This window comes from Fopius arisanus, unplaced genomic scaffold, assembly GCF_000806365.1.
Source record: "Fopius arisanus strain USDA-PBARC FA_bdor unplaced genomic scaffold, ASM80636v1 scaffold00057, whole genome shotgun sequence".
Taxonomy (NCBI): domain Eukaryota; kingdom Metazoa; phylum Arthropoda; class Insecta; order Hymenoptera; family Braconidae; genus Fopius; species Fopius arisanus.
The window spans coordinates 714,671-738,279 of record NW_011887796.1 but is presented as its reverse complement, the minus strand read 5'-3'; the positions used below and the strand labels follow the sequence as shown (position 1 = coordinate 738,279).

Below are 23,609 nucleotides of genomic sequence, written 5' to 3'. Positions count from 1 at the left end.
CAGAGAAAATAATATCTCAAAATGACTATATAAATGTCAGTATTAACAACTGAACAGTAGCCTCTCCGATGGACTCATCCACCCGGGGCTGTTTACCTTCAAACTCGAAATCTATGGGTTCCCAAATATTGAATTAACAGAATTACACAATTAATCGGTAATAAATTCATGCTCGATGGATCCTCGAATGAAATATTCCATCAATTAATATCGTAAATGCACTCCATTCAAAAAAAAATAAAAAGGAAAGCCCAGAAGTTGCTTTAAATTGTAAAATATTTGATGGAATGATATTCTCGATGGATTAATTGGAGAAAATCCATTGGAATTAATCTATTGAGTATCAATAAGTCAATCTTTCGAAAGTTCTGAAAGATTTTCAGCGGGAATTAGCGAATGAGGGTCTAAAAGTAGCAAACGGAATCAAGAATTTCTTCCGTGTCTGGACCCACATCATTTCTGGATGATTAAGTCCTTAAATTATCAACACCCCTATTTACTGGAGCTCTTTCATCCTCCAATGAACCCTTGGGCAAGATGAGAATTGATGGGGATCTGAAGGGTTTTCATAGCGAGGGGCAGTTGAGTGATTGACAGTATGAGAAAATCCTCGTGCCAGGGGATGATCCTTGGAGAGGACATGACAGCCAACCTCGAACGGAAAATTGATGAATTCATGGAGAAAATAAAAAAAAAAGTGATGCAAATAAAATTGTGGGGTAATGGGAGAATCGACTGTCCTTAACTCGAGTTAATTTCTATTTACTTGAAGAACTCGGAGAGATTACGTGGTATGAGGGGGTTCTATCGAAAAACATCAAAAGACCATTTTTCTAGGCAATTTCATGGGCTATAAAAAATTCCTTTGAAGTTTTCCAGTGCGACTAGCAGTTTTTGAGATTTATCGGCTGATCTGCGGGAATAAAAAGTCATCGATTATTTCCAAACCTTTATTCCTCGCTTTTTCTTCCTCATACAATTCGTACATAACAAATAATGGAGGATTCTTGTGTTTAACTCTAGATACTTCGTTTTAGAATAAAATACTTTATTTAACAGGTATAATATACTCACTTGAAAATTCAACTATTGCGAGCGAGAAAAATCGGAGAATCATCGAGAGTTGAAGATCGAAGTGAAGGATTTTTTTTTTCTTATTCTATGGAAAATCTCCTGGGCAATCTATTACCCCCCTCCCACCCCCCTTTGCCACCTGTGATCAATCTCAGGGGAACAACTGAAATAGATCATTTCGGTTATCACCACTACTCCTTTATCATTATCAATAATCTAGATCTCCGGATGATTGACTTCCAATTGCCAACAGAAAAGCTGGTATGAAGGGGTGGAAAAAGGGGTGGTAATGGGTTGGTACAGGCGTTGATGAAAGCCGCGATGATAGATAACCCGAAGAATATCGATTATCACTTCAGCAACTCCTCGTAAAAGATGAATTTAAGGATTGAGTTGGTTACATCGAGTGGATCGTGATTATCTCGTGACGGCTAGGCTCCAGGAGTGAGGAGTACAGAACATTATTTGTAGAGAGGAAAATTCCCCACAAAAATGATCTTATCACTTTTTTACGTCGAGCTAATCATTGAGGAGATAATAGAGGTTGAAATGTGTATAGATGAATTTTTGAAGGACAGAATGTAGGTCTCGTGGGTTTTTTAAATTTTTGATTTATCTTGATAATTAATGATTGCCGGGGAAAATGTTATAAGACCATTTTTGTAGAGAATTAAATTTCTGACAAAAAATGTTCAGTGATTTTTGGTGTGGGGGCACTCTGTGTTGAGATAATTAATCTCCGATTCTTCTCGCTCGAAATTCATCAAAAATCTCTTCTTAAGACGACGATTTACGCGAAAATATCTTCATAAACCTCTCAAATTGTCTCGGGCGCATATAAATTGGGTAACAAGACGTATAATGTAACACCTCATATATATATCTCATATATATATATTATAACAACTAATCCACGAGCGAAAGTCTCGTCTCGAAGACAAAAAAAAATTGAATTTCTTAGGTAAAATATATTTTTTTCGTTTTAAAAACTTTCACGATTTTATACTTTCATTGGACTGATGATTATTCGTACAATATATTTACAGTTAACAATGGTTGACACCCCATAAGTGATTTATCCCAAAAAAAAATGAATTTATTCGATTCAAATGAATGATAAGATTATCATAATTGGCTTCCGGATGGATGTCGCCTTTTATTTCAGGATTTTGCCATCCATTCTTGTTGATATTTTTCGATAAATCCCCCGTTCTCGAGCTATCGCTATTTTAATCGAGTGACAACCCCACGAATACCTCGCGAAAGTTTTTCACGGCTTTCATCTGATTTTCTCATTCAAATTAAAAATAAAAAAAAAATGCTCCAATCGCGTTGGATATCTTGCAAATGAATAATTGATGATTGTGTTCTATTCAGTTAGTTCTGTTGGAAAAAATTATCATTCCATGAATTATTTTATCTTTATTCGTTTCACCTAGTTGTTCTTACAATCTCGTCATGATTATTTATTTTATTCCGTTGTTCTTTCATTCTCCACTGAATTTTATCTCCAAGATCAACGCGAATACGTTGAGCATCATCTCTATCTACAACTCGTACAATATTTTCTCGATTTATTCAACTCTCTTCTCTGGTTAGTGGGTTTTTTCTTTTTTGGTTCTTGTCGTTTTTTTTTGGGTTTTAGTTGTCTTGTTTTGCACGTGGGTGCTTTTATCTTAGTGTTTTCCTCGGTTTTAGGGAGGGGAAATTCACACTCTCACTCACTCGCCTCCAATTTAATGGTTTTTTTTTTCTTCAACGACTGCTGGTTTCTCATCGTTTTTGGGTTTTTCTTGAGGTTTTCAGGGGCTCTTTTGCAGATTCCTGCTGGCACTGGTGATACTGTAGCTTCTTACTTCTGAGGCTTCACCGTTTGCGGAACTGCAATCAAATTTTTGAATCTTTATCAATTCCACCATTGATTTTTTATCGATTTATTGAATTGTGGGGCAGAACGTAGGTTTTTGGTTTTTTGAGATCTCGCAGTTCTCGAGATATCTCGGAAACCACTGGGTTTAGGACAAAAAGGTGTAGGACCTTTTTTGAAGAAGGGAAAATTTCCCACAGAAATGCTTTATCACTTTTTTGCGCAGGACCGTCAATTGGGGAGATATTATCGCAAGAGTTTAGTCGGACGATCTTGGTTTGAAATCACTCGGTGATTGAAATTTTTTATAATCACTCAATTATCCCGTTAACCAGCTGTCCTACGTGAAAACGATATAGGATCTTTTTTGCAGATAATTAAATTCCCAATAAAAAAGTTCCCATTAAATTTTTTCGTAGGTCAGTTTTACTCTGGAAAAATCAAATTTTTAGGCCTTGCCGGTTTTCCTTGCTCGGAAAATTCCGAAACTGATCCGAGATTTCTGGGATAATTGCAGTTGGAATAAGCTAAGAAAAATTAAAGCTTATTTGTTAGTTATACAAACCAAAAGGCGAGTATGAGTGAAATTTCATTATTGTTAGTATGCTCAGCGAAAAAGCATAAACACTCTTGCTCCAGAATAATTTTTGCATGTTTTATCTATTGCTTAGTATTTTTATTTTTCCCCTCAACTCTCTTGGGGGAAACAAACTCCATTATCTTCCTGAGAATGTTTTCGCTTCGGTAGAACAAATACTTGTTGTCCACAGCTCCTCATCCACTGGGAATTCTGTTCATGTTTCTTCCTTTATAGGGTCGTGTTTTCATTGAATTGTGTGGTTTAGATACTTGTTTTTTTGTTTTCTTAAGTTTTTTGTGGCCTAGAATAAGTGGAGGGATGAAGTGCATTGATGTTATGAATTGTGATTAACATTTAGAGATTCTGGGGCTGAGAAAAACGAGAAGAAACCCAAGAGCCCTCCAATCCACCCCGATTTTCCCTCGATTTTCAAAACTACAAGATATACGGGATCTTGATAAAGAACTTTTTTATAAAACAAAGTTAAAGCTCCAGAAAATGTAGTCACATGGATATCGCTACCTCCGATATTTTCCGAGATATCCGAAATTTTGGTATTTTTACTTCCGAACGGAAGCATTGTTTATTGTAATTTCGAGTTTTCTTCTCACTTTTCATGGAACATTTAATGAAAAAAAAATTTATCACTCACCAATACTTGCTGAAGCATCAAACAAACAATTTCCAGCGCTCTTCCTCGGGCGATATAGTCAACAGGTTTGGTAACAGGCAGGCAAGTGGTATTTGTTTTTTTTTATAAAATTGTCTCAACTAAATGTGGAAATAGATATTATGGCCAGCGGAGAAAAGCTATCGATCCTCGGGTGGAGGGACTTGGTTCTTTTTTTTTTCATAGAGCAATTCACACCGAGTATCGAATTCAACGGGTAAATGTAAAACACGTCATGCACACTTGGGATTTATGAAGAATGGGGAAGGGTGGATGAAAAAAAAATCGATTTCAAATGCTGTCAGAAACAATCATGTTACATTCGGAGGGTTTAATGGGTGTACTTCGTCCTGTGATAGGTAAAAACTCCAGTTCACGAGCTATCGTGTCAGCTTAATTGAAGTAATTCCCACGGAAATTCAGATTTGATCGACGCAATTGTAGATTTTACCGAGTATTTTAAGGCTGGATGAATTATCTTAAAAATAAAAATTCAGTTATCTAATTATTGCGCCAATCAGTTTGTTTTTTCATAATTTTTTATCTAGTGCTCTAGCTGCTGACAATAGCTAGGGCACTAGATAACATTTTCGAAAAATAAAAACAATTGGCGGAGAAATTAGAAATGTAAATTTTGGAGTACATTATCTTTACGAGATACTCCATCCAAGCATTAAATCTTTATTTTCTTTTCTTTTTCTCCGGGAACGATCTTGTACTAGATTTAATTTATTATTCACGATTTTTTTAATTACTTGGCCTTCACTCGACCGGAAACTCTTGAATCGAAATTTTCACCGCATTTTGCTAGGCAATAATAATATAGTACAGGTGATTAGAAGGGATTGAGCAGACGAAAAATCCACAAAAACATTAGGATTACGATAATAATAAAAAAAATCCCATATCCTCTACCCTTCTATTTCTCTCTTGTTTTATTCAATGATTTTTATAATTACTAGGTCGATCGCTGCCACCAGCCACTTATCAACAACACACTTTCTCCAATGATTATTCTCCATTTTTCTCTCAACCAATCACAAATCACTAAAAAAAAATCCCTCAGTGATAATCATTCCACATTTTTAAACTAAAATCGCTGATTTTTATTCGAAAATTTTGTCCAGGTGTCACGTTTAATTCTCTATGTTAATTTTTTTTATGACGGCTCGAAGATATTCTCGATTTTTGCATTTGTTGGGGTGAAGTGGGAGGCCATTTGATAGATCGAAAAATTTCCCCTCCATTTTTTCTTTAGGAGATAAAAAATTGATTGGAATTTTGGGCTTAGGTGTGGGGCGAATTTTTCGAGCTTTTTAATGAAGTCCTCTGCCCACAAGTCAATTTATGAATATTTGTTATTATTGGGGAATTGTCAATTAATTAAGACGGCCGTACAACTCACGGGGATATCACACACATCTCGCTGACTAATTAACATTACAGTAATATAAGTTATTAATTGTAAAATTTGCCTGAGGGTGTTCCTCGGTTATTTGTTGTTTAAATTTTAGTCTCCCGCACCAGTACATTTTCTCGTGTGTTAAATTTTGTTTTTCAATCCCAAACGTTTTCAGGGATCGGGTCATTTTCCGCGCTAAATGGTCAACGGAATTCGTCAACTTCCTGCTAATTGTTTCCTGCCAGCCACCCACGTCGAGTTTATTGAGCAAATTAGTGGATTATTGAAGTGAATTCCGAGAAAAATCTCCGATTTCGTATAAAAATAGCAAAACCGGAAAATAACTATTTCTCGCGTCATAATTCTTCAATTATCTCGATACCGAGCCATTCTACGACAAATAGTCGTAGAACTTTTTTTGTAGATCATCTCGTCAGCTACAAAAAAGGTTAAACAACATTTTCACGAAAATCCCTCGTTACTGAGACAATTAAAAAATATTAAGTTCCCAATTAAAAATTCCAACTGATCATAATTTTCGATTGAACACTCCGCAACTCATTATCTCAGTAACTATTCATCTCGGAGAAAAAAGTCATTTGGGTTTTTTGTCGAAAATTTCATAAGGTAGAAAAAAAGGTACAGCGAAATTTTCTCTAGAGGCACTCGTTACCGAGATATTTGCGCTTTCAGTGCACCGCGTTACCCCATTTATTAACAAAATCATCATTTTTTATTTTCCTCTTCTTCGGGAATAATCAGAACACGTTGGGGTAGAAAGTTGATGATAAAAAAAATCTCATCGCAAAACCGGGGAAATATCCGACCACCCGTTTTGCCCCACAGCCAGAGAAGCTCAAGGGAAAACAAGTTGAAAAGTTTTTCCATGTTTTCTCGAGACCTCTGAGAGATAAATAGGTCATCCGGGGGTGTTAGCCACCAGTAATTTTCCCCGGCTTTTGAAAATACTTCCAATCCCATCAAAAATACTCTGAAACCCCACAATTCACTCCCGATCCATCTCAACAGTAATATTTTCCATTTTAATCCGTTTATTCATGAATTCTTCAGTTTAATCAATTAATTAATTAAGTTTCATCATGGCCGATCGTTCAGTCTTGTAATATCTTCAGAATTCAATGACTACATTTATTACTCATCTATCGTATATTTAAAGCAATTAAACCGATATTAAATTTATTACGATTTATGTTTCTTGGTTTCTATTATTAATTATTTATTTATTGTGATGATTATCACGACAATTAGTCGTGTATTCAATTCCTCGAGGACATAAATTCACGGATTATGGATTAAAAATCTTCAGTGGCAGAATGAAAGACTGGAAAAAATCTCAAATTGTTTAAAGAAAATTCTCAAATTACCACAACTCGACGCAGGATGGCACACCTGACCTCCAGACCCTTTTGGTCAGTTCAAAAAAATATTTATAAATACAAAGACATCAAGGGGAGATTAACACACAAGCACATGTCAAAAAATTCATCAATGATTCGATAGAAAAAAAATGTAATTACACTCATTGGATCGTCAAGCATGTGTGGGAAGGAATGGTAAAACAAATTTAATCCTGATAAGAAAATTTATCGCATCGATCACTTACCGAATCCCAGATTCGCATCACATTATCTATTTCATGTTTTTCATTCCAATTTTTGTTAGAACACGAGGGATTTATGTGAGGAGGAACGAATAGCGTGCGACAGCATTAACTCGGATTTATTTCTTTTGGAAGACGCTTTGTTTCCTCGAACGAGGAAATATATTCGGGTGCGAACGTCAGTCCTCGATAAATCTCCTTGGATTATTTATCTCTCGTGTTCATGTGTAATAATAAACAAAATAACAGTGAAATTTTACGATTTAATTGAAAGTAAACAAAAACAATTCTCGTCATTTCTCGATGAATGCATTGGGGGGATTCCCCTAAAATCCCATTGAATCGACCGAAATATTTTGATTTTATTTATCGATCTGGAATTTACCAATCGATTGGGGACCCCTCGATCTCGATCGAGTTTTAGGAAATTAATTTCTATGATTTTTTACTATAAAAAAATCATTAATGGAAAATGAAATTGTAAGAGAGAAAAAATAATAAATTGATGAAGTCACCGATGCATTCCCCAACGATTTTCCCCAATTGGAATAAAAATCATCAAAAAAGCTAGAAATGTACAGCATTTAACTCTCACACTATTCATCAATATTTACAACTTGAATTAATAAATCCTCACACTCTTATTCCGTGTTATATCAAAAAATTGCTAATTAATGAGGCCATTGCGTCGCATGAGAGAAGACATCGGTAAACTTGCATGCATTTTAGTCAGCGCCATAGCAATTCAGAGATCAAAGAGATAAAGCTGTAAAAATCACTGGCATCCGAGTCTCTTTGCTGACTATCTCGAAAATCCCACAAACTACCGCAAAAACCCATTAGATCTTTTATATAGCTCTTGAAATTCCCCAGAAAAAGTTCCCCAGAAAAATTTCACTATCTCCCTCCCCTCCCACGCCAATCCACAAAAACAGAAAATCTACGAATTTATGTCGACAATTTTCTTCGTTTCGTTATTCATAAATACCAGGAAAACGGAACAAGATGGCAAAAATCTCCCAACTGCCTTTTTTGTCGATAATTTCAAGGGCTACAAAAAAGTACTCCACTTAAAATCCTCTATCTCCCCGAGATCCCGAGATACAGACCGCTTTATCCCTCGACCTCTCGAATTTTCCCTAAAATTCACTCGAGTTGTGCGAGAATTCGCCTATTGGGAAGATAAACAATGAAAAAAAAAAAAAAAAATTGGATCTGGGTCTGTGAAACTCTTCGAAGGCACTCGTATAAAATAATAAAACAACTTGGGATTCACTCAGGGAACAGAAGGGTAACATTAAATAACGGATTCACACAATTACAATAATTACTCCTCTATCGACAAAGGCGTTACGAATTCTGTCATTAATTGAAACACAAATTTCCCAGTTTTCTTTTCTCACCCCCATGAATCCTAGGAATTCCTAAAAATTCATTCGAACCAAAATTCACTTCATTTAATCACAGAATGAAGACCAATTTCCTCAGAACTGACTCCATGCTCTCACAGTCAGACGAGGAAAAAAGGAAAAAAAAAACTGGTTAAATCTCACTTAAACACACTCTCGTTAATTTTTTTCCCGAGAAAACGAGAAAAGAAAGAAAATGTCTCTTCCTTGACATTTGCTATTTATGCATGATTATTGTTTTTTTTTTTATCATTTTCACTCGATTAAATGCAGCTGCAAGTCCAAGATTCCCTCGGAATGCCTTTTTCCACAGGAAATACTCTCGTCCATGTTGCCGACCATTGCATCTTTTGCATTTTTTGTTTTCTCTCATAGCATATTGTTTTAAATCATTAAGCTAGTTAATTCTCCAATTATTAATTCATTGTAAACCCTGGCTATTCAAAAATGAAGATAAATAAACTCTCTAAATTGGGCAAACTATTAATAGTCCAAAGAACACAGCCCACATCAGAACAATCCAGTGTACGGTGTAAATTGGACTCTCACCGTCTGCTATTTTTCTGGCGATGAACTTCAGGGTCTCGTCTAGAAGTACAACTGGAATTGAAAACTTCATTACTGTTACCCACTCATCACCACTGAGGGGAGTAACTTGGAACACAGCCTGAAACATTGAAAAATAACATTTGTTTCAATAAACATGATTCACAATTACAAATTTAACTCGACAACTGTCAACTAACAATTGAAACGTCAGAGAACTTTCTTGTAGATGACAAAATCCACAAGAAAAAAGATCTCTTGATAGTTTCCCCTACAGTCAATAGTTTCCAGTAGCAGTGAATAAAGAACTCACCGAAAGTACTTCAACGTAAAGAATGACGAAGTGAAGTGTGAAGGAAAGAGCCATGGAGGCAATAAGCCACATGTTGGACCATGGTGGCATGCTGATGAGCGATTGGTTCTCAGATAAACTGCAAATCAAAAGGTAGAAATTAAAAAAAAAGCTCAACAACTTGAAATCATTGAAGTAGTCGTTGAAGATTCTCAAAAACTGTCGAAAATTCACCTGTTCATGGCGTTCAACATCTCAATGGTGACGAGAACAGAGAGAGCCATTGTCATGGGATGAGGATCAGTGAAAATTTTGCAATTGACACCCTTGAACTCGTCCCCACCACCGATACAGGACAAGTGATGAGTCTGAAATGAATGGCAAGATAATCAATCAAATTCTTCATTATTGTGAAGATGAGGGAGAATTACCAGCTGATAGTAGTTGAGTTGGGGTCCATTTGGACTGTAGAGGAACCACCAGGCTGCTGAACCGACTGTTGCTGCACCGACGTATCCACCGATGGCAAGGTAACGGAAGAACAACCAACCGGAGATCAATGACTCGTCAGCTTTACGTGGGGGCTGAAAAGTCACATGAAACATCAATTATTTAATTTTTTTCGAACAAGTTGTAAAATAGTCAATGTAGAATAATCTATTTTGAAAAATCGACAGTCATTATTTTTTTAAATCGATCAAAATTAAAAATAATTAATTACATCAATTTTTCTCTCAGTTATATTTTTCAATTTTTCTTAATTTTTGTAATAATAGTCTTAGAAAAAAAAATAGTTGTAAAAATGTCATGCTCACCTTATCCATGATATCAAGATCAGGTGGATTAAATCCAAGAGCAGTAGCAGGAAGCCCATCAGTAACGAGATTGACCCACAGCAGTTGAACAGGAATAAGTGCCTCAGGAAGTCCGAGTGCAGCAGTCAAGAAGATGCTAACAACCTCACCGATATTCGACGAAATCAAATACCGAATGAACTGCTTCATATTGTTATAAATAGCCCTGCCCTCCTCAACAGCAGCAACAATTGATGAGAAATTGTCATCAGCGAGCACCATCTCCGAAGCCGATTTGGCAACAGCAGTTCCAGATCCCATAGCAATACCGATCTCAGCCTTTTTGAGAGCAGGTGCATCATTGACACCATCACCAGTCATAGCTGAAATTTCATTCATGCTCTGCAAGAACTCGACAATCTTGGATTTGTGAGAAGGTTCAACCCTGGAGAAGAGCCTAGCTCGGGCACAAGCGGATCTTTGCTCAGACAACGGTAGATCATCAAATTCCCTTCCAGAGTAAGACTTTCCAGTTGTATCCTCGTCCTCAGTAAAGACACCAATACGCCTGCAGATAGCCTCAGCAGTTGCCTTGTTGTCACCAGTGATAACAATAACCCTGATACCAGCAGCTCTGCACCTGACGATCGAGTCAAATACCTCCTTCCTCGGTGGATCAAGCATACCAACAACACCAACGAACGTAAGATCCTTTTCATAAGTGAAGAACTTGGTCGAATCACCCAGATCCATGTCATCAGGTTTCATGGGATGATCAGCAGTGGCAAGAGCCAGACAGCGAAGAGTATCTCTGCCAGTTCCATACTGCCTTGTCAAATCCAAAATTCTGTTCTTCAGGGTCGATGTGAGAGGTACCTTGCTTGTACCAACTCTAGCATGTGTACACCTCTCGAGTACACCCTCAGGTGCTCCCTTGACAAAAAGTTTTGGCCCAGTTCCAAGCTTCGAAGTCTTGAGTGGCACGCAGTAAGACGACATCGATTTGCGATCCCTGGAGAACTCCAGCGTAAATTCCTTCTTCCATTTGGTCTCCACATCCTGTCGTACAACGATAGCAGTTCCTCTGCGATCCAAACCGGTCTTAGAACAGCCAAATGGATTGATCTTTTCAGCAAGAACGATAAGAGCTGTCTCAGTGGCCTCACCAACTTTCTCAAAAGCCTGTTTGAACTCATTGAAGTCAATAGCCGAGTCATTGCACATGATGCAGATAGTGCCGATTTCATGGAGAGTCTCGAAATCAGCGCCCTTGACCTTCTGACCCTTGAGGAAGACCTCGCCAATGGGCTCGTATGTTGATCCAGTGATCTCGAACTCGTGGAAGCTGCTATCATTGCCCTCAACTTTATCAAACACAAACATCCTTGACACGGACATCTGATTAGTCGTAAGAGTTCCAGTTTTATCAGAGCAAATAACAGAGGTGCAGCCAAGAGTTTCAACGGATGGCAGGGAGCGAACAATAGCGTTCTTCTTGGCCATTCGTCTGGTACCAAGTGCAAGACATGTTGTGATGACAGCAGGCAGACCTTCTGGAATAGCTGCGACAGCCAGTGCAACAGCGATCTTGAAGTAGTAGATTGCACCCTTGATCCAGGAGCCACCGTGAGCTGGATCGTTGAAATGGCCGATGTTGATTGCCCAAACAGCAACGCAAATAACTGAAATAACCTTCGACAGCTGCTCGCCAAATTCATCGAGCTTCTGCTGAAGAGGTGTCTTGATTTCCTCAGTCTCTGACATTTCGGTTCTGATTTTTCCAATGGCTGTATTGAGACCAGTGCCCATAACAACACCCCGTGCTTTACCAGCAGCTACATTTGTACCTGAGAAGAGAATATTCTTCTTGTCCTGATTGACAGCTCGTGGATCAGGCACTGGATCTGTGTGCTTGATAACCGATACAGATTCACCGGTCAAGATTGACTGGTCAATTCTGATTGTCGTGGAGTATATCTTTATGAGACGAATATCAGCTGGAATTTTGTCACCAACCGACACCTCGACGATGTCACCTGGGACTATTTCCTTGGCGCGAATCCTCTGAACACCCGATTTGTCGCTTCTCACGACTTTTCCCATTTCGGGTTCGTATTCTTTAAGGGCTTCGATCGCAGACTCGGCGTTGCGCTCTTGCCAAACACCGACAACAGCATTGGCGATTAGAATTAGAAGGATAACGAAGGGCTCGACGAACGCTGTGAACGCATCCTCATGCTCTTCAAATAAAGCTAATACCTGGAGATGGTATTGATGGTTTTAGATGACTCTTTGGTTTTTATGTGTTCGGTGATGGATATCTCGAAATCCGTGGGGGATAGCGCCACAATCATGAGAACATTTTTTGTCCCGAATTTTCACAACTACCAAAAAGGTCCTCTTATCTACATTGCTATCTCCTCTGGATACTGAGATATTCACCAGAATATAGAGTGAATTTTATACTTACGAAAGATATGATAGCGGCTAATAAGAGAATCTTAACTAGGAGGTCATCGAATTGTTCCAGCACAAGTTGCCAGATGGATTTACCTGAAAGACAAGTTCCCGGTGATACCAGACATGGGTGCGGTCACTCATGGATCATCGATATCTGTTTTTTATGATGGGCCATGTGGTTTGAATTGGGTGCACGCCAACTGATCAAGTGCCGGATGACTTAGAGTATTTCCAGTCATTGATGAGAATTCTTTTCCCCAGAAACGACACGAGATAAACGGTATTTACCCTTGAAAATTATGGGGTCGAAAATAATCCCAACGCACTAGTAAAAACTGACTTTTTTTAATATCAAATTCGAATGATACGAGAGAAATTTATTTTTCAGCTTTATTTTGCCCGGAATTCAATTCCACGCCGGATGACACAATGGATTGTTTACATGTTGTAGCCCGAGGGTAGTAGCTGGTGAAACCAAAAAATATACGCGAAAACAGAAATTGAAAAGACTTTCGACTGTAACGAGATTCTACTGTATCTCCGAATCTAAGAGACACCGGGAATTCTTCTGATGACATTTTTTGCAGATCTCATTCTGCTCTATAAAAGTGGTCATCAGTCGATTCCTCATATTTCCCTTGGATTTTGAGATATTCATCTGAAACTCACGACGCTTTATCACCGAAAAAAAATTCAACGGCTCGTAAATTTATTTGATGCGGAAGTATCTCGTGTCCTTGTTATCGCGTGATGAAAATAGCGGAACAACTCTTGTTATACTGTGCGAACTAAGAGAGCTGTCCTAAGTGGCCTTGACAGCTCAGCAAATGCCTTGCGTATGATTGACGTCATGACAAACAGCGCGATGTCGACAATTTCATTAATTTGAGACTATCGACGACTCATTATTTCCGAATTGTTTCTTCAGCCTATTTCCGCGATATCCTGATCACAGACTTAATTATTCACGACTGTTACTTCCCGGTATTAATTACCCCTTTCGAAATTCTCCCGAGATAATGTCCCTCGTGGAAATTTCAGTCGAAAAAAATTCCGCGAGGATTGAAAAAAAAAAAAATTATTGATTCTTTCCCAATGCATAGCCGTGTAAATAAATTTTGTGACTAGTAATCTAAGGGTAGCGGGTTCAAGTCCAACCCATAACGATTTTTCGCCTTTTTTTTTCAATTAATTATCATATGAAAATCAACCAAAAATTGCAAAATTATCTGTCATCACCAATCATTCGGTGTGATAAACACGCGGCAGGTCAATTTATAAAATTCTTCATAAAATAATTAGTTTTTCAACGGATAGACTATCGATATCCACATAACCGTGAGATTTAAAAATCATTGAAAAATATGGTAGAGTTATAATTAATTTCAGGGGAAATCTAATTGGGGGAAATTTTTACTGGAGAAATCACCTCCAGCCACCACGACTGGTGAAAACTCGAGACTGAACTCAATGAAACAGCAATTATTGGAAAACAGCTGATAAAATCGCGTGTCACTAGTCATTGATTGATAAATCCAATTCTCGTAAGCCCCTCCGACATTTTTCAACTGCGCGCGAGTTATCGTCGAGCGGAATTTGATTATGAGGTCAATGAAAAGAATCGCGAGAAAAAGAAAATGGGACTGGTTATTTTTTTTTTCTTGATGACTGGGGAAAATTTTTCTCTCAGGTGTGAGGAATAGTCAAAGGATTGAGAGGCATCTTGACATTATGTTCTATCGAATGAATATGAATGCCTTCAACGTCGGTCAAGGGGAAATTGAGACAGATGAGTCAACTATTCTGTTTCCACCCATTATCATCCTCTTGTTCTCCCGTCGCACCTGAGAGTGTTCTATTATTAATTCCCACGCCCCAACATCCAAGAGTCCCGCGACAAACTGTTATTTAAACCCTGAAGGGTGACAGGGGACAGATATCGAGGTCTCACGTTTATTTATGTGAAAAGTTGCCATTTTTACGTACCTTCCTCGGCTGGCAATTCTGAAACAAAAAAAATTACAGTCAAGATTTGTTCCTAAATTCCCTGAAACTATTAAAATATAAACAAAATATTAAACGATAATTTTCTTTTTTATTCTTAAAACATTTAATAATTTTTTAAAAATCATTACAAAATTAATTTTAAAAATTCAATCAAAAAGAGTAAATAATTCATTATTCAATTGAATTAATTACAGAATTAATTCATAAAAATTGAATAAACATTTATGTAATATTTCTTAGTTATGAATAAATTCACAATTGTTCATGAAAAATTGTTTATAATTCCAGGATTGGCTAATTTAATACGTCAGAAGGTGGGGTTCAAGCGATTCCTCGGAAAGCGTTAGGATTATTCGCTTTAAGCTGACCCAGTTGGAGTGTCTGGAGCTATCGACAACCCCATCTGATTAAAAATTCTAATGCCATCTAAAGACGCGTCGGTTTCTCCAGCAATAAATAATAATCGCCGAAAAATCGACTCGACTCACTCAAACCTCCGTATTTTCTCATGGAATGAGTAATGATTGTGGGGTATACACGTGTTTTAATGCGTCAAAGGGTGCATAAGAGGATCGATAGGGTCAGGGGATGTCCAACGGCATATGACAACCAATTCATTCCCCCTGAACTATCCCTCAAGTTAAAATAAATATTCATCATCAAAACATCAGATTCCCCTCATAAAATCGAATGCGAATCGTCGGAGCTGTTCAAACTTCCCGCCAATCGACAACCAAGAGAATTTTCTATTCATTTTTTCAATAGATAAAATTTATAACGATAGATACATATATGCGTTTGCAATACGATAATGAAAAATTTAAATTAAATTTTCATGTAATTTTCCATTTTTCAGTAGTAATTTTCAGAAATTCAAAATCAAAATAGAAATTCTTTTAATGGAATTCTGCAATATCCGGGGCAAGCCGAGTCGATTTGGAGAGGATTGAGGAATTCGCCGGAATTTTTGAGGATTTTTTTTTTTTCAGGGACTTGTGGGGGTTGATTGGAAAAAATGATGGAAAAAAGTGTCGGGAGAGTGTTTTCTATTGATAAAAGTCTCGTACGAGGGTATACACATGCTGATGTTACGGATTTGTCACGCGAGAGTGAGCGTAAGCGCAAGGACGGACTCACAAAGCCACGGCTTTTTTTTTTTACCACGTCGAACAAATCATCGTCGTCAATAAAAAAAACTATGGCAGCTAATTTTAGAATTCATGGGGATAGGCGTCATTCAGACGGTGAAATTTATTTTCAATCATCAGGTGGAACTGATGATTTGCGATTGGTGATTTAATAAATGGTGAATTGTTTTTGGATGTTTTTATTGGGGTTTCTGGGGCAACTTTTGTCGGGAGAATTTCGTTTTGATGTATCAAAGGGGCTATTCATCGGTGTCGAGTCATGTCTAAATATTTGGACGACTAGTGTTGCTGCACAAAGCACTAGAGAACCCACGCAAATTTCGTTGCACCCGATGCAACTGGAGATTTTGCAACTGAAGGAATGAGGTAATGAAGACGTTCCATCGACTGCACTCGACATTTCAATTTTTTTAATCAACTAGCGCTTTCGTTCATGAATTTGCGACGATTCACTTCTTAAATATAAATTACCGATTTCTTGGTTTGCCTGAAAATTTCCAATTACCTGCAACTCACTCTTGATAAACTTCAGAAATCTCAAAAGTCACCTCAAGTTTTAATACCCCAGTGCTGATTGCAATGAAAAGACTGATGCAGTCCATAAAATCGGTAATTTATCATTGAAATAATATTTCCAGGGGACTTCTGGACGTGGAAACAGTGGTTACAACCACGTGACGATTCAACCGGAAAAACGAGGGAACCCACTACAAATGGTGTCTCATGACTTTCATTAATAATGAATCAGCCTTCGATAGTCTGACGTGGTTTTGCTTACGCGCCAACTTAACGTCTACGTCAGGTGTGCCATTCGCACTAACACGATTATTCCCGATTCCCCAATCAAAAGCTAAATTCCAAAATTAAAATTCTCTAAGAAAAAAAAAGTTTAAGCGCGCCAGAGGGAAGAGAGCGATGGGAGTTATAAAGAATCGTTGACCTCTCGAACTCTAATCACCAAGTTTACCCACAAGGCTACAACAAACTTCATTCAACCAGTTCTCCAAAGTTCATTGGCTCTCCCACCTCTCCTTCCATCGAATATAAAAATGCCACGAAAATACAACCATCCAATCACCAAACTCGATGATTCATTAATGACGACTCATTAATCGTACGCGATAATTTTCAATAATCCAAAACTTGATATTGACTGAGTGGACTGTAGCCGCTTTTGAAAAAGAAATTCGGTTTCAAGTTCAAAAATCGTTTAAAAAATCAACCGCTTGAAAGATCCACCTGAAGAATAAACGTGAGTGTCAGAACGAAAATATCCGAAATACGAGGCTCTAATTCGGTCCGTGGGCGCCTTGAAGACGCGGATGTGACAGTCGTGGCATTTATGTACCTCTCAAGCCCCTAAACTTCTGGTGAACCGCAAAATAAAAATCTTGGGATAAACAGAAATTTCTGAACGAGTGATGTAATGGGGTTTACATAGCCTCATTAACGTGTTAATTATTTGTTCCAATGTTCCATATGATTGATGATATTTTTATGAATGATTTAAACAAGACGCTCCACTATTTTTGCCCCTCAAAATATATTATTTGCAATTCGAAACAGCTCACCTAAATTTAATAATCCCCACAATCAACATCCCCAATGGCTCCACCCTCAAAGAGAAAGACCAAATAATTTTACAAATTTAAAAAAAAAACAATTCTCTGTGTCTGGAATAAGTGGACGATTTTTGTTAATTTGAGGGAAAATTTCCGTGACTTTCTGATGATAATGATCGCAAACCTGTGGGCCTCGAAGATATGTAGATATCGTGAGGCGAATAACGGGTTTTGGATCGCTGCTATTTCAATTGTATTGAAACAATTTTTTTTGATGACATAAGATGGAGATAAAGCTGCGCCGAAAGACTGATAACAATATGCAGTGGACTTTGTTTTATTCTCCTGCGATCGCGAGAGAGATAACGATATAAGAGACACGGGAGATTAAATCATCAACTTTGCATGAGGAAAACACGTTGCTTTCGTGGGAATGCAGGCCAAGTCTTGGAGAAGGGAATTGATGGCCGTTCCATTATTTTTGGGTTCATCCAACTTTCCTCATCATATCCCAATATTTTTGCATTAAAAAATAGCACATTTTGCGATTTTTTATAATTAAAAAAAAAAATACTCCTGATCTTCCAACGAAAATTTCAATTTCGCAGAATGAGGGATTAGTTTTTGACGAATAACTCCGGAACTAAAAAAGATAGCGAGAGTTTAGTGGGACGTTTTTTGCAGCTCGTGGAATTATCTATAAAAAAGGTGCCAAGGTGAATCTCGCTATCTATCGTGGTTTCGGAGGTGTCTTGGAAAATGGATTTGTTGGGAGTTGTTGTGCTTTCCTGTTCTACACATGTTCTGGTAGATTTAATGAAAATCGATGGGTATTGACGGAAATTTATGACTTACCGTTGAGACCATATTTCTCCTGATTCCTCTTGACTTGATCCGGCGACAGACCCTTCTCAGAATCAACATTGAAGTAATTCAACACCTCGTCCACTGACTTAGCGTGGGCGTCCTCCATTGTGTTTCCAGGTAAAATCAACAATAAATCCCTGTGTTTCGTCCACTCAAGTCTTTAAAGGTTCATTCACAACAATACTCTCTGAAATAATAAGAAAATCATCCATCAGCAATTAATTTTAGCAATGGATTCCTTCCCATAAAAATTAAATTGGCGCTATAAAAACGAAAAAAAAAAGACTCCGCACTATATAAAATAAAATCTCGAACTTGAAACCAGAAAAAGTCCAAAAAAACCGCCCCCCGATCCTCAAAACTGTAAACCAACCCGAGGCTCCCCCCTAACCCCAAATTTCATCCCTAAATCCCGAAAACTCCCAGGAAGCGATAAAAATCCGTAAATAACTATTGAATAATCACAAAACTCGTCGAGTCACGCGTGAGCTCCCCTCCCCCTGGAAAATCCGATGAAAACTGGGGAAAAATCGTCCGGAGGTTTCAAAAAGTCCCCACCCCTGAGCCAAAGAAAATGTCGGGGAGAAAAAGTAGGAAAAATTGCCGAAAAAACGTTAAAAATTGAATATTCGTTCTAAAAATATGGGAATCCCTCGAAAAGGGGGTGAAAGACCCCACACTGGGGTCATTACACACCCCAGCTGGAGGAAACCCTCAACTCACCGAACGGCTGTTCCACTACGTGTCATAAACACTCCCCCACAAAAATAAATAGGTTATGTTCGTTAATCCCCACTCACTCGTTTTATTTTTCGAAAAGAAGAAAAAAAAAGGAAAAAAAAATTCAAAAAAACCTCACAAACAAATATCACAAGAACAACATTGGCACGAGTTCGCAGTGCGTCATGATGTTATTATTATCGGGCCGCGATAATTGATTATTTAATTACTTATTGTAATGGTAAATTATAAAAATTAATCGGAGGTACTTCACTACCCGTTGACTACGAAAATCCGACTATTTTTCCACGAGTTATTGGGATCCTCGAGACCAAACGCCTGTCCTACCGCCCCCCCGCCGAACCCAGCGCCATTGGTCCGCCCCCCGACCTGTGATTGGCCGGGCACTGCGCGCCAATACCTCGGGCATTCAAACGTATTTTTCAATTTTTTCGCACTGTCATTCGGGAAAATGGGTATCGATGCCATTTTTTTTTAAACTTTGAGGATCTTGGAAGCGGGGAGGAGTGGGGTGGGGTTTTAGGGTAGTTGATGGCACCTGGGGGGGCCAGAAGAGGTGGCAAATGGGGGGACGCTGGGGATTAATGGGCAGAATCGAGGGGAAAAGAAGCATGTGGACGAACGTCATTGGAGGACACAGGGGAACTCCATTTCCGTTCGATCCGCGTTTTTCCAGTGAAACCGAAAAGTGGCGGGAAACTGGGAGACATTTGAAAATTTTTCGAGAATTACAAAAATCTTTTGGGAAATTATAATTGTTGGGTTCATCTCGAATTTTCAAGTCCCAAGAGGCGAGGATGGGTCCCGGCGGGATTTTGACAAGAATTCAAAATTATTCGTGAAGTTTTTTGATTTCTTGGAAAAAAAAAAATCACCGGGTGGATTTTCTTTCGGCGTTTTCATCTTCCTAGCTGCACAAGGGGTGACAAGGGGCGACAAGGGTTTCAGGGGGTCAGGGCATATGCTATTGGTGAATTTTCGGGAATAATTTTCCCCTGGATCCGTCTCTGTGACGCACTTGAAACGGGTTATTTCTATTTTCAGATCGGATAGGACTGATGGGCTGTTTCCTTGGCGCGTATTTAACGATTTCGTTCGAACAGTCGGGATTTGACGTATTGTGAGTTCCGATTATGTAACAATATTTCTCCTGAAACGTTTCAATGTCTCAGTGTCATTAGATTTTATTTCGTCATCGATTTTTCGGGAGATTTTAATGCATGAATGGATAGGGAACGAAACTCAAGGGTTCACTAATAAGAGATTAAATTGCGCGAGGGCTTTTGCAAATAAATAGTAAAAATGTCAATAAACAAATTTAATAAATGACATCTTGATGGTTATTTATCGGCGAATGATCTCGATAATAAAAACTTACGTAACGATTTGGCAACTTGGGGTAAATAATGAGGAATAATCGCAATATTTGAATCCAGAGCAGGAGAATAACTGGTGCTAGAGCCCCGAAGAGGCCCCAACGCGGGTCTGTCGGGCCCCGCAGGATTTCAAATAATCCAATCGGTGATTTTGGGGTAGATGAATATTGAGAGAATGAAAAAATTTAAACTACCTCGGAAAACTCCCGGGAGCGACTAGCCTTCGCGCGTGTCCGCAGCGGACGCTTTTAGCACATCCCCGACGACTTCCTAATTATTTTGGCAAGGGATGACTGCCAAAATCCCGACACTGGCAAACAAAAAAAAAATCATTTATCTCAATTTTTCATTTTTATCAATCACCCAAAAAATTAAAAATTCAATTATTCTGATAATTTCATGATTTCATTTCATTTAATTTATCAAAAATAAATTTTGGATAGATCGGGCGGTTCTTTCGGATCTATTAATTCCTAGACTATTTGTTGTGGCAATTTTTCATTTATTTTTGTTCAAAGGTGGCTTTTACGAGTTTTTCCGGGGATTTGAAATTTTAGCGGGGTTTAGGGATTGGGCGGTCGTTAAATCCTTAGGTGATTATATTTAAAGTTGTTAATAGTATATGAGGGGTACTGTTGGGTAATACCGAGGTTTTACGAGGTTATTTCTTCACTAGAATTGTTGGACCGCTGCATCTAGCGTAACGATGCACATCTACACGTGTTGATGGGATATTTAAAGAGCTCGGCAATTTTTTTTTCGGGCTCTCGACTTGTTGTCAAACATTAAATGCCAATAACCAGATTTTTACAATTTTTTTAGATTTTTTAAAAAGAAGATTCCCCTATTTTTTTCAAATTTTAACTCGATTTCAATTTTTTTGCATATCAGCAATTTTTTTTGGTACGAACCGTTTGCGAATCAAAATTGTCTTTTGCTTAATGATGGAGTGAAAATTTAAAAAATCGCAACTTTTTTATCATTAGAACTCCAGAGAAATCGGAATATCTGCGATTTTCGGGGCTTCAGCGCTTTGAAATGGACTTTTTTTATGTAAAACGGATTTTAAAAAAAACGGATTTCACAAAAAAAAACACTCGTCACTCTCGGTTGACCTTAGGATATCAAAGCTCTTGGCTCTGGAGTGTGTAGGTCAGAGTTATAATCGTCAAGAGTGCGGTCTAGGCCACGGGAGAGCGCGAAAGCCAAAAATCCCATCCCCAGGAGAAATACTAAAATTTCACTGTTTTTTATTATTATTATCACAAAATGATGGCAGTCCAATCCAATAATGGGATACGATCCACAAATATTTCACTATTTTGAATCACTTTGTCACCAGTTTTAGGGAATAACTTACCGGTTAAATTAAAAAATAGTCACTTAATCTTTCTAGGAGGCTGGAGTTATCACTAGTATTTGGACATTTTTGGTGATTAACTGATTTTACAATATGACTATTTGAAATTGGTGGTACGGCAACGCCTGCGCTGCTGGGCGAAACGGGGCGATCGGCTATGACGGTATTCGTTTAAATAGGCGGTGATGTCGCACTCTGGTGGACAAAATTTGAAGGTGGGATAAAAAAAATGCGGAGGGAAAATTTTGAAAAAGGGGTGGACTGGCCCTCTGCCAAATCCCAGGTCTGATGCTGAGAGGGAGAATTGCTCAGCCTTCGGGAGATCCGCGGGGAAATTTAAATGTCTCGTTGCGCGCGCACTCGGCGTCATGACGCGAACCACCATTTTGATTACACCTTGGGTGGAAAGCGTCTTCACTAATAACACCAAAATCTGTCATCCAACCGAAATTAACGACAACAAAACCGCTGAAACAGATAATTATTTATTAACAGCAAACTCGCACCGATTAGTGCATCATCTAGAATTTCAATCAGCAATATCTCGACAACCAGTCGGACTAGAGGAAAAAGTGATAAGATACTTTCGGTAGAGCATTTTTTCTTCTATAAAAAAGGTCCAATAGAGGAGCCGACTAAAATGCCTCATTACGTAGATAATTCGATAATTGTGTAGGTGGAATTCACCATGGATTTGATGTCATTATTTCAATTGCTTCATCAGTATTCTTTGGAGGATTGCGCATGGAGTTGAAGATTTCCCAAAGAAATCGTAGAAGTCTCTCTACTTACCACCCACGCTTCTCAGATTCTCACGAAATTCATGCGCTCGTGAGCGGGTGGACCATTATAAGTACCGGTCAATGTACTTTCGGGGAATCACCACAACATTCATGTCAAAATAGATGAGCTACATCGGGTAATTTAAAATCTAATTAACTGACAATCCACTTCCTGCTAATTCAATTCTATTTCTGCTCCTAGTCTCTTCCAGGCGATGAAGAGATCATCAACACTTCAAACTCTTCAAAAATATTCCATCTCAAATTAAAAAGACGAATTTCGCTTCATGAGTAAAAAAACGAAAAAACATACTGCGAAGTTTCAAAGGGATTTCAGGAGACAATTTTTCTATTCTTTCGACATCCGCAAGAGGAACAAAAAAATATGAAATAATAATTTTTCTTTCATGTCGAGGGTGCGAATGTCTCAGAGATGACATAATCCAAACACTTGGCGAGAGACATGAGGAAAGAAAAATAAGGGAAATCTCAGAGTAGAGGAAGAAAGTCTGAGAGTTCTATTTCCACGAATAACAAATTTTAAGCAAAACGAACCGATTTTTCTAGCGTAATTCAATTGTCACGAGATGCGAATTCATCACCCGATGAGATCTATTCCCCATAAATAAATCAAAACGCAAAATTGGTGGGTCTATTTCTGGGGGAGTCCCAGGGGGAGAGAGATGGTACAAAATTAGAATGGCCTTTGTGGGGAATATAACGATCATTGGTCGCATGTGGCGTAAGGAAAGGATGGCGATGCCAAGAAATGCGTTTCTTCTCCTGAGATTCATCGATTATCATCAATACCATCAGCCCAAAAGAAAAGGGTGGGGATCCAAACTGACCCCATTTGCAAGATCGACAAATTTACCATTCAATTAAAAAAAAAACATCGATTTAACCGCGAATTAAATGATTGCCATTATCAATTCAAAAAAAGCGTAAGGGAATGCTAACACTATCGACAGATGCGATAGACAATTGCAGGCGTTAAAATTTGCACAAAGAAAATTTAATCTATTTTTATCGGGAATGGACATAAAACGGT

The 23,609-nt window shown here is 38.2% G+C and overlaps 1 protein-coding gene across 5 annotated transcripts; it reads right to left on the bottom strand.

The window, feature by feature from the left end:
- Positions 1-936: 936 nt before the first annotated feature.
- On the bottom strand, positions 937-21,936 carry SERCA (ATPase sarcoplasmic/endoplasmic reticulum Ca2+ transporting SERCA). 5 transcript variants are annotated; one of them, XM_011308056.1, is made up of 10 exons: positions 21,777-21,936; positions 18,288-18,486; positions 14,702-14,719; positions 12,726-12,808; positions 10,277-12,514; positions 9,893-10,045; positions 9,696-9,829; positions 9,483-9,600; positions 9,173-9,290; positions 937-2,955 (listed from the first exon to the last, which is right to left on the bottom strand). In XM_011308056.1, the coding sequence occupies exons 2-10, from the start codon at positions 18,403-18,405 to the stop codon at positions 2,927-2,929; spliced, it is 3,009 nt and encodes a 1,002-aa protein (XP_011306358.1). In that variant the 5' UTR covers positions 18,406-18,486; positions 21,777-21,936; the 3' UTR covers positions 937-2,926. The 5 variants fall into 5 exon arrangements, with proteins under 5 accessions (XP_011306358.1, XP_011306354.1, XP_011306353.1 ...); XM_011308052.1 differs by lacking the exon at positions 937-2,955 and adding an exon at positions 20,611-20,726 and having other exon boundaries at positions 5,099-9,290; XM_011308051.1 differs by lacking the exon at positions 937-2,955 and having other exon boundaries at positions 5,099-9,290.
- Between the last annotated feature and the right edge of the window lie 1,673 nt (positions 21,937-23,609).